This window comes from Solea senegalensis, linkage group LG14 (genome assembly GCF_019176455.1).
Source record: "Solea senegalensis isolate Sse05_10M linkage group LG14, IFAPA_SoseM_1, whole genome shotgun sequence".
Taxonomy (NCBI): domain Eukaryota; kingdom Metazoa; phylum Chordata; class Actinopteri; order Pleuronectiformes; family Soleidae; genus Solea; species Solea senegalensis.
In genome coordinates, this window is record NC_058034.1 from 23,466,200 (window position 1) to 23,478,808 (window position 12,609).

General features: G+C 41.7%; 1 protein-coding gene across 1 annotated transcript; it reads left to right on the plus strand.

Moving 5' to 3' along the window:
- Positions 1–8,177: 8,177 nt before the first annotated feature.
- On the plus strand, positions 8,178–10,229 carry LOC122780936 (forkhead box C1-A-like). The gene has a single exon (XM_044044375.1). It carries the CDS (start codon positions 8,342–8,344, stop codon positions 9,809–9,811), a length of 1,470 nt encoding a protein of 489 aa, XP_043900310.1. The 5' UTR covers positions 8,178–8,341; the 3' UTR covers positions 9,812–10,229.
- Positions 10,230–12,609: the final 2,380 nt, after the last annotated feature.

Sequence of the window (12,609 nt, forward strand, 5' to 3'; positions counted from 1 at the left end):
TTGGAGTTGAACGACGTCATGGACCTTGAACCTTCTCTCAGACACACAAAAGTGATTGCACTGAAAAACTGGCCAAGACCAATCAGACTGAAGAACGTGAGAGGGTGTTTTCCTGTTGTAGCTCAAGCTGACCCATACAAATATCATCTATCATATATGTCCTATAATAATAAGCTGTATGTTACATCCATCCATCTTCTATCGCGTTATTCTCCACATGAGGGCTGCGGGGTTGTGTGGTAAGAAATCTTAACATCCAGAACAATACCAAATTAAAAGTCACATAACACTGGCCTTGCAACAGCTGGCCGTTCCATGACAAAAAAATATTATTTTCAATATAGTGGAGTATTGTGCCATCTAGTGGCTGATAGTGTTACATACAGATTGAAAGATGACTCGCTCTACCACAGAGCTGCTTCAACTACATTTGTAAATAATGAGTGGGCAGTATAGTGGATTGTCACGGAATGTGTTAGAGCTATGCACCTGAGTTTGTGCTGCCATGATGTTGACATTAACTGGATTTAGTATGAAATAAAGAAAACAAGCTTCTTCCAGAGTCTCCACTGACTATTGTTATTCAGCTCTGTGGCTCTTACAGGGACAAAACATATAATACATCACTCATGTTCTTAACTCTGGTTACACTGACTGCTTGTATATTTAAGGATTGATTTTAAGATTTTATTTCTTGCTTTTAAAGGTCTCAATGGCCTGGCACCTTCATACCTGACAGCATAGTTGACTGTGGGTTTAGGCCATAATTATATGCAGTTGCCTAGGGTGCCATCTACTGGAGGGATACTAGACAACCACAAAGGGGGAAACAAATCTGCCCATGTGTACCCTACTTCCTTTAACAAATGAACATTGTAATAATAGTTGAGAAAATAAAAAAGAGAATGTGTTGGAAGTTCAGATGTATCAGTGTTTCTGAACAAAGGGATTCTTATTATTCTTATTCTTAATAATAATTGTATTCGTCAGAAAATAAAACAATAAAAAAGAGGACAGGAAATCATCTGCTCCAGCAGTGCCCTCAACTTAAGAACTAATAAGAATAAGAATACGTTTTATTTGTACACACACCAATTAATAACAGTGAATGCCTTTGCATTTAAACCATGGTTTTATACACATCAGGTGTGAACACACACAAACGCAGCGCAGAGGCAGTGGGCAACACTTGCGCCTGAGGGAAATGTGGATTCAAATCCTGGGATGGTTACAAACCCAATTCCTTTCCAGCCATGGGCTGCCCAACTTTGCCAGCCAGTCATATTCAGCAGAGGTAAGCAGTTGTGCTGTACCAGTGAGCCTTCAGCAGGTCCTTGTTGCGATAACTCAGGACTGTAATGTGATATTATTCAAGAAACATCACCTGGATGCACTGGGATGCTTCATCAGTGATGCATCCTGGGGTCATAGAGTGTTTCAGATCTCACATCATATACCCTCACCCAGGATTGATCAGACCCCGACTACATCTCAGACACATCCCTTAGACATGGTCCAGCACTCATACACCCTCAGCCCTCTTCAACCAAAGCTACCTAGTGGCTTTTTCTGCAGCTTCACTTGCAGATTGAATGGCCCTCTTCTTTGCTACTCCAATAATGCCCAACTGATTGAGGACTTTGCACATGGTCATGGTGCCACTGATAGCGACCCTGTGCTGTCTTAAGGCAGCTGCTGAGAAGATGTTCTAATGAGCCACTGTCAGAGCAATGTGGGCAGGAAGGCGTTTCATTCTTCACCCAGACATGGAGGTTTGCAGGGCTAGGCAAGGGCATCGTAGACAATATGAGCCCATATTGCACAACACAACACAATGAACTATGCACATTTGTTGTCATTACCAGACTTTACTCTGATGACTTGCACTGAATGGAATCAGCCAGGGATGCATAGTCCGGACAGTAGCTGCTGACAGCCAGCCTCAAGCACACTTCCAAATGATCATCAAACGCACTTCAAAAATGTCATTGTGGAAAAAAAAGTCCTCCTCCCATTCCGTATGAAAGTGATAATTTTTTTTCTTGTTACTTGGTCCGGAGGTAACTCGCTAGCTATCTTGTTAGTTTTGCTGCTGCACATAGCGCCGCTGTTTGCGCATGTGCAGTGACCAAAGAGTCAGAAAAAGTAATTTGTCATCTGACTGGCTGCCCTGTATATCAATCAAGTTATGCGATCTACCCACACTACCTTCGAGATCGACGTATTGAGCACCCCTGACGTAGATGAACAAAGTAAAAAGTAATATTACTGCTAACTGTCGATGAATATGGACTTGTGAGTGTACTGTGCACTGAACGTGTGATTTGGCTGCTTAAACTGCCTACGCAAATCCAAAAAAAAACTAGTACCGCAAGCGGTAATGAATGGGTTTGAGCTCGAGGGCTCCATGCGTCCACGTCGCCGCGCGAGTCCTCTAGCTCATCTCCTGTTCATTCACCGCTTGCGGTACTAGTTATTTTAAGTCCTAGTTATTTTCAGCTCGGACTATTTTCAGCGTCCCTGTGCTAAGTTAGAGGGCACTTCCTGTTTAAAATGGCCGACTTCCTGTTGGGTGAAAGGTGTGTCCGTAAACGTGTTCAGGGACGGTCCCTTGACTCACATATCAAGTTTCGTGAAGATCGGACAAAGTTAGACTTTACTTCCTGTTTCGGGAGTTCTACTTCCTGTAGGGAGGTCATCTACAGACATGTTCTGGACAGGTCTGAGGTCTCACATATCAAGTTTCAAGTGGATACAACAATCCCTGTTAGAGCAGCATGAAAAACTGTAAATGTTAGATTTGATAGATTTGTAGGCAGCTGCCTCCATCATGTGGCGAAAAAAGGGTACTGCACGAACGAACCACTCAGTTCACATTCCCCGAAACACTAATAAACGTAATTTTACACCAGGTCTGATGCGGTTGCAAAAATTGGTGAGTTTTGGGCCATGTTCAGGGCCTCTAAAACGCGATTTACTTTGGTGAAGAAGAAGAAGAAGTATAATCCTTACGATTACAATAGGGTTCTTGCAACAGAGTTGCTCGAACCCTAATTAACAAACTGTAGATCAGTTCAAAAGACCTAAAATTACAGAAAAGGTGAGTTAAACTCCAACAATTAGCAAGGAAATGTCTAAAATCTTGATTTCGGTACACTTATGGCGAATTTCCACCAGCTCTACTCGTCTCGCAACAGCACGGTTTAAGTAGCGTTTCCACTAGCCTAGTACCTGGTACCAGGTACTCGACGTACTGACGAGGTAGCAGGTACTATGCGATGATTGGTCAGACTGCCAGCCGCTGAGTCCCGTCACAGGAAGTGACCTCCCACACACATATCATATCACACACAAGCCGAACAGCACCGAACTGTAGATAAATTAACAACCCTAAAAACATGGTTAATCTCCAACAACTACAGAAGTGTGCTGTAAAGTCACTAGTCACTCGTGTGTGTGTGTGTGTCGCGTATAAAACGAAGTCACCGCAGTTTCACTCAGCCGTGCAGTGATGACTCCGCCCACGTTAAGTAGGCACTTTTTTGTAGTGGAGATGCAACCTAATCGTGCCGAGGCGAGTCGGTGGAGTCATCTGTTGTGTTTAATGAAATAGCAGAGATGCACAAACAGTGGTGGAGAACAAATGCTTCACACTCTGCTGCTGTTTGCATAAACTTCACGGAGACAGGCTGAATGGAGCACTCGACTGATTTATTTCTGGAACATGGCACAAATACACAACCAGTGTGTAGTTAATAAGATGTGGAGTCTGAGCGTAGTGATCGTATAGTGGCATCGTTTGCTTAGAAAAAGATATTTTAAATAAAATATAAAAACATAAAATATCTTAATGATCTGTATTAATGAGTAACAGTCAAATTACATTACATTAATCTGACATTAAATCAGAGCATTCACCTGCCAAAGCTCAGTTTCGCATTCACATATTAACTGCACACTGATTGTGTATTAGCCCCATGTTGCAGGTATGTTATTTGTACTGTTGAATGTGCAATATTGTTGTGTGTTGGCTGCCAACCGTTTTCAACGCAGTGGCCATTGACTGCAATAGACGTCAGTTCGGCCACCGCTCTGAAAATGGCTGGCAGCCAATGAATGTTTAATAAGCTGTCAAGTCTGTTCCCGCTAAACTATATAAGAGGAGTTCCGTATTAGTACATGCAGACCAGGCACACCTCGCGCTGTCAGTAGCTAGCAATCCGTCGTAAAGCAATAAAACTACAGGTTTTGCCAGCGTTTCATTAAACAAACATATTATACAGTAAATGCTAATAGAGTTTACACATCCATGAAACATAGTTTGCATTTACAAGCGAGCGGGACGGCAACTTTGAGAGCTAAGCAAAATGAGCAGCATTAAGTGCAACACTAACTTCCGCTGTGGACTTTCAAAATAAAATACACAATGATGCGGTTGTAGGCCCAAGTTTAACCAGAATTTAACAATGAAAACCAAGTGCATACACTGTTACATATATATGTTGGAAAACAAAACATGTAAACAAAAATAGAGGAATCAGGGGCTTACCTCTGCTTATCAACAAACCATGGGTCACAGGAGGGGTGGGATGTTGATCAGTAGAGTCAGTAGCGTCACAAGGCTTGACTTTTCTTGCTTTTACTGGAGTAACTGTCTTACACATGTGTACAATTGCAACATTACAAACAATACAAAACATAAAATGTTGTCAGTGCAAAGAAACATTCTGTGTGCAGCTACAACCTGCAGGTGAATCACTAACTAGCTTAGCTAGTACTGAACTCTGAGTCATGACTTTACTAGTTTTCTTACAATGTTTAACAAAAATACACGCAGCTACTCATATAGTATAGCATAGTAGAAAACATTAAAAGCAATAACTAGTAATATAAGTTGTCTGCTGTGTCTCCGGAGAAAAACACATTTTAGCCTCAATGCACCGTGATTCAAAGATGGTACGAACAGCAGTAAGAGCACTCACTCTGACTCTATTTCCAAAACCAAACCAACACAAGGTCTAACTTTGCAGCTATTTCTACAAACTAACAGAAATTTAGTACACATTCTGTTTCATTTTAACAAACTATTTAACTTTAACTTCATTAAATTATTATTCTTAACTTACAATACAGCACACTGCCGCTTGATGTAATACCATTATCTACCACTACCATTATGCATGCAAACTCAAAGTTGAATGTCTAATCACGTCACATAAGACATTTTCTCATAAGGCCTCTGAAACAAGAATAACAATCTCAGAGATTGGTCTCAAGAACACGTTGGCAGTTCCGTCCTTTCCACTTTACGAATCTTGCCGTTGCAGCTTGGAAATGCCTTAACAACAGTCCCATGGGCCATTCATTTCTGTGGGTTTGACTGTCAATCAATTGAACAACACCTCCTTCTTCTTCGACATTAGGTTTGAACTTGCTTTCCATACAATTGAGCAGTATCACACTGTCAGGAAGGTGCTCAGGACTTCATGTGTAAGGTGTGTTGGACATGTCTGAAGCAACATAGCTTCTAGAATGTGCCTGGTAATTCCAATGAGCTGCTCCCAGGAGCCGCCCATGTGGGAAGCATGAGGAGGGGTGAACAACCAAGTACATCCTTTCTCTTGAAGGTACTTCCGAACTACTGTGCTGTCTGAGTTGCATGCTTTCATCTCTTTTAAGCTGCCACAAAGTTAGTCCCCCTTGTCTGTAAATGTGCAGTGAAAATGCACAGGGTGAGGCAGAGAGTACCGTGCCGCACTGATGGGGGGCACTGCTGAGCCCCATAGGCACAGGTAATAGGTGCACGTCTCTGCATGCTCTTCTTCTATGCAGCGAGAAGTAGGCACATGGACTTACAATAGTATACATATAAAAAGACCATACACCATTTTCATTTTAATAAAAAAAATAGATCAGCCAGAAAACATAATAAAAAAACATTATTTTGTTGTTCTTGCTATTGTATTGTTGAACAATATTGAATTGATTAAAGCATAATAAAAGGAATGTTTCAGTTAAGGTCGACATTGAAACAGAAGCTTCTATTTTGGGTTCATATTTGTACATCAGTGCCTCACCAGTCATAAACCTCCTTGTCGTGGAAACCAGGCTTGCTGCGTTAATGACGTGCATTTCCAGGCCCTGGCCACTGGGAGTCAGTCGTGTGTCGTGGTAAAACATGAGGTTGGCGTGACTGTGAGACAGCTACAAACAGGTCAAAGAAGACGTGATTCATTTCTATTATATGGTCAATTTATATCAGTGAAACACAACTGACATGTGTTTGTTGTTTTTGTGTTGCTTGTCACGTGGTGTGTTTTCATGGAGGTGTCAGCTGTGGCTGCAGATGTGAACGGACATTTTTAAAACTCAAATGCCTTTAAACAGTCAAAAAAAAACAAAAAAAAACAAACACCCTTTAAATATTTAATCACTAGTAGAATTATAATCCTGCAGGTCAGCGGGGGTCACAGACCCTGAGAGCGCGGCAGAGAGAGCCTCGCTTGGTCCAGCTGCCACAGCGGGGGTCACTGGTCAGTCACGGCCGCACCGGGACAGCAGAAGGCTGGACTTCACAGGTGACACAGTCCCTCTGTATCTGCCTCCTCTGTGGCAGTAAAACGTGCAAATCACCGGACAAAGAACAAAAGAGAAAGACAAGTGAGAAAATCACTGCTCTCTGATGATGATGATCTCCTTCTTATCTCCTCTGCTGCAGCTTTGATGAACCACTGAGGAGATAAAAATACGCTTAAAAAAACCTTTTTATATACATGACCACAACTATAGGCCTGATTTTCGTTTTATAAAATATACAAGCTCCTTTCACTGGATCACAGAGCGTGTGTGTGTGTGTGTGTTCCCATATCAAATGTAATATATATAATAATATATATTTCATTCCCACAGGTACAATATATGTTTTTTTATATAGTAAAATAATAACACATATTATATATCTTTATAATTCTGTAAATATTATGTGCATATATCGTTTATTTATGTGGTTATGTATTTATTTAATATTACTATATCCATATATTCTAAGGCTGAATATCTGTATAATAATGAAATATTATAGGACAATATCTCTCTCTTATTTCCCTGTGGATTTAATGTTACAGCTGTTTAACCTCTGTACAATAACAATCTTCAATTCTGCCAAAATAAGGTCCATTACACATTTATCTTTATTTAGTCGATTTTAAGGAACTTGTTTTTGGACTGTGGGAGGAAAACACGGAGAAAACCCACGCACACATGTTACAATCCAACAGGTTCCTCTTGTGACACTTATCTTTGAGTAAATTCAAAGCAAATGTGAAGACAAATAATTTGAGTTGATAAAAAGAAGGAAAGACATCGCTAAAATGTGGTTATCCTGCTAATTATTCGCTTTTTTTCTAGTGATTATAAGATGATAAAAATAAAACTAAATTATCAAGAGGTGACCAAATAAATGTGGATTCTAACGATTATTCCCACGATCTGAAAACAGCGCGCGCTGTTCGACAGTGCTGTGGTCTCTGGTGTCTCTGTTCACACCCGCGCCGTCTTAACAGCATTTGGAGGCCTCAGCGCGAGCTCGCACCCAAAGGATCAATTTTTCCCACCCAGCGACCAAATGATCTCTCCCCAAACACACACACACACACACACGCGCTCTTTCATGTCCATCTGTTTATTCTGAGGATAACTGACTGATGAGTCTTCACTGAACCCTGAGCTTTATTTAAATAACACAGATGTAAATCCTCAACTTAGGAAAAAGAAACAACTAAAAGTGAAGGTGTGATATTGAAAGAGCAGATATCACACAATGTGTTAGAGGATACCATTTTTTTTTTACCCAGATTTGTCTGCACATCTTTCAATTTAAAGTAGTTAAATGTCTTAAAAATAAACGAAATAAACTCTCATTGTTGTTGTTTTTTATTTTTTTTACATTAAATGTCATTTACTGTAGTTAAATATTCCGAAAACCTAAAAATAATAATAACGCATTGTCATAATGTTATTAAGTACATTAATGGGGGAGGGGGGGGCGCTTTCTACAGGTTAATTTCTTCCTCCAATTGGATGATGGAGCTCAATTTCTGGGAGGAGCATCCAGGGCAGCCAAAGGGAGGATAATGTGAAGGGTAAAAAAAAAAAGTTGCCTGCTTTGTAGACTCTGAACTTTCTCAGTGTCCCAGATGTTCACTGCAGCAGCGTCCACGAAGTGAAGCTTTTCAAAAACAGACACTTTCACAGCAAAAACGAAAGTCGCGAGGGCTTTGACAGAGACACTGAGGGTTTCTTGGAAGGACGCAGTTTGGGGAGGTTTTACGCACTGCGCACGATGCAGGCGCGCTACTCTGTCTCCAGCCCCAACACTTTGGGAGTTGTGCCGTACATCAGCAGCGACCAGAGCTACTACCGAGCCGGCGGCGGCTACACCGGGATGCCTGCGCCCATGAGCATGTACACTCATACGGCTCATGACCAGTACCCGGCCAGCATGGCCCGGGCGTATGGACCGTACAACCCTCAGCACCAGCCGAAAGACATGGTCAAACCTCCGTACAGCTACATTGCCCTGATCACCATGGCGATCCAGAATTCACCGGAGAAGAAGATTACCCTGAATGGGATTTATCAGTTTATCATGGAGAGGTTTCCCTTCTACCGGGACAACAAGCAGGGCTGGCAAAACAGCATAAGGCACAATCTGTCCCTCAACGAGTGCTTTGTCAAAGTTCCCCGGGACGATAAGAAGCCTGGAAAGGGCAGCTACTGGACACTGGACCCGGATTCATACAACATGTTCGAGAATGGCAGCTTTCTCCGACGCAGGAGGAGGTTCAAAAAGAAGGACGTGCAGAGGGACAAGGGTGACCGGGGCGCGCAGGGGAAAGAGCCTTCCTCCCGCTCCCCGGGCCGGGAACCGGACCCGCCGGTGCAGGGATCTCAGCCAGTGCGGATCCAGGATATTAAGATTGAGAACGGGACCTCTACGCCCCCACAGGCGGCGTCCCCGACCCTGAGCGCCGCCGTGCCCAAGATCGAGAGCCCCGACAGCAGAAGCAGGAGCAGCAGCAGCAGCAGCAGCAGCAGCAGCAGCAGCAGCAGCAGCAGCAGCATGGCTGCAGGCAGCCCGCACAGTGTACCCTCAACCCGCTCACTCAGCATGGACGGACCCGAGCAGCATCAACACGGCCAGGCCTCGGTGCAGGGCTTCAGTGTGGACAACATCATGACCTCTCAGCGGGGGTCCCCGCACGCCGAGCTCTCCCCGCCTCTCATCGCCTCCTCGCGGACAGGTATCGCCCCATCACTGTCGCTGAACTATGGCCCCAACCAGACCTCCGCCTACAGCCCCGCGACCTGCAACCAGAACTCCATCTCCACCAACGCCAACGCCACCTATCACTGCAACATGCAGGCCATGAGCCTGTACGCAGGGGACCGAGTGTCCGGCGGACACCTGGCTCCGTCCACCACAGTGGATGAAGCGCTGTCCGACTATTGCATCACCACAACCACCGCGTCCCCGCTGGGCCATGGCAACGTGAGCCAGGCGGGCCAGGACGGTCACCACGCGCACCAGGGACGGCTGGCCTCTTGGTACGGGGACCTGACCCACTTAAGCCCGGGTTACCCGGCGCAGCAGCAGAACTTTCACTCTGTGCGGGAGATGTTCGAGTCGCAGCGGATCGGGCTGAACGGCTCCCCGGTCAACGGGAATAATAGCTGTCAGATGGCCTTCCCCTCCGGTCAGTCACTGTACCGAACCTCAGGAGCTTTTGTTTATGACTGCAGCAAGTTCTGAAAGCTTTTTGAAATCAACACTAATATATATGTTTTTTATATTATTTTATTCACACGCTGAATGAACGGACGGCGCGCGTGTGTTTCACCACAAACACGTAAGTTTTCTTTCCTCTCGCTTTGAGAACTGGTTTTTAAAGTTGACTTAAACACCATCAGCTTTTGCGACCACTGACTGTAAATTATAATCTAATATAGTAATTTATTTTAGAGAAAGGGAGTGGTTGGATGTTGAGGACCAAACACACGTAAACGGTTTTTTTTCTCCAGTTCTCTCGTTGCTGCCGTTATTTGTCCCAGCTCTTGTACAGAAATTGAGGGATAACTTTGTAACCTAAGCTGATTTATTTGATTCACTTTGTCTTTTTTTTAAGGCGTTACATTTGTTTGGTTAATAAATGCCTCCTATTTGATTTTAATTGGAGTGGTTTATTAGCACAGGGATGCTATTTTCAAACATATGACAGAACAACCTGATTGTGTTCAATTCAGGTTCAATTAAAAGTCACAGACTTTTTGAATAGATGTTGTGTAGTTTTAATGTTTTACTCTTTATGCCAACAATAATAATAATGAAACGCAGTAGTTGTTCATATTTCATTTCAATGGTTTGCGCTGTAAAGGCTAGATTTGGTTTCAAAATAAATCTCTGGGCCTGGGCCTGAGTGTAAATATAGTAAACACGCACGTGGCAGCGGTGCACAGCAGTTTACTCACGAACAGGCTGTCAACGCAAACCGCGCAGGCTTCCGTCCGTCAGACACATTCACTGACAATCATCAGCATTTCACTTTACTATTGTCAGTGTTTCCTTGACAACGTAGTGACCCCCACACACACACACAACACACACACACACACACACACACACACACCATCACCACACATAGCTCATTTGTTTACATAAGTAAATGTAATATATATGATATCCCTATATTTGCAAATTATACACGTCATTCACCTCATATTTATATTTATTCATATTTTCATAGAATTCATAAATAGAAATTAAACATGTATTACGTTCGCTTGTAGGTTCTGTAATCACAGTGCACGCCCTATTATGATGTGATATGAATATAATTTACTGATTGAATATAATACTATAAATACTATAATAGTATAACACTATAAATATTTATATAAAATATAATATAATATATAAAAGTAACAATCAAAAACTAATATAAATGAAAAAAATAACTAATATTAATAGTAATAGTAATAAATAAAAGCAAAAAAGAATGGTATATTGTAGTAGTGTTTGAAAGATGGACTTATTCGTTAGATTACAATCAACTATAATAGTTTTTGTTTTATTTACTCCTTTATATGTAGCAATATAACCTGTGCACTGATGCTGTATATATTATGTAATATATATTATGTATATATATATATATATATATATATATATATATATATATATATATATATATATATATATATGTATATATATAAATGTATATATATATATATATATATATATATATATAAAGGGTTAGGGTTTAGGGTTATATACATGTATATAGATATATATATAGCTGCTGCTATATATATATCTATATACATGTATATAGATATATAGGAAAGGAAAGGAAGGAAAAGGGAATGACAGTTCACTCAGGGCCGCGAGTCATTATTCATCACGAGGACGAGACAGAAGAAGCGGGTGCAGGTCAGTGCTGAGGATCAACGATGCACTTCAGGAGAGTGCGCAGAGAGGCGCACGCAGTAAAAGCCGTCACCATCCATACCACAGAGAACACGGCTGTAACTGTCGGAGCTGGAGGAGGAGGAGGAGGAGGAGGAGGAGGCCTCGTCAGACTCAGCTTTAACACCACATTCATTCACAAAAAAAAACGCGATTAAGGAATTACTGCGCTACCGCGTCACTTCACTAGCTCTGATAATTAACAGCAGTGTTCAAACATACAGCGCCTGAAGGGATCAACACAGCGATGTTAACACGACGCTGAGGTTTGAGGTGGAATGTGAGCTGCGCTGCTGCTGCTGCTGCTGCTGCTGCTGATGCTGATGATGGCTGTCACCGCATCTGTCATTAACACACACACACACACACTAACAAATATAACACACACACTAACAAATATAACACACACACTAACAAATATAACACACACACTCACAGCAGTTCATCCTTCACAAATGATATCCCGAGCTGTTAAATTTCACTTTGTTGCGCATTAAATGAATTTAAATGAGATATTAGACTTTATTTAGCCAGCTAACGTGTTAGAGCAGCATATACAAATCATAAGTAAACACGATGTGAATTCAAATATAATAAGGGAGTATAAACAGTCAAATGGACCATTAATATAAAAATAAATGAAACGATATTTTCACAACATGCACCTTTTACAACAGCCAGGTAAAATAACATTCACCCAAATCAGTCATCTCTAATAAATAAAACGAGTCTAAATAAACTGAAGAGGATGAGAATCTGATCACAAAACAGCGTTAATAATAGAATCATTTCACACTGAAGGCCTGACAAGTGAAATCTGTGTGTGTGTGTCTCAGGGGAGCTCAGCTAAAATTATTATTATAATTATTATCATTATTATTATTAGAGACGCATTCATGTGTTCATGCGTCAGCTCGCAGAGATCATGTGTTTCACTGAATTATTATTCTAATTATTATCACATCACATCATTATATTTAGTTCCTTTTAGCGTTTCTGTGAGAACAAATGATCAGTTTTAATATTAGCTGCACGAGACATTTGTCTTTATTGTCCACATCTGCATTTCTTTCCCCATTTCTTTA

Bases quoted from the DNA above. Each gene is read 5' to 3' on its own strand.
- LOC122780936 (XM_044044375.1), top strand. From the start codon at position 8,342: ATGCAGGCGCGCTACTCTGTCTCCAGCCCCAACACTTTGGGAGTTGTG.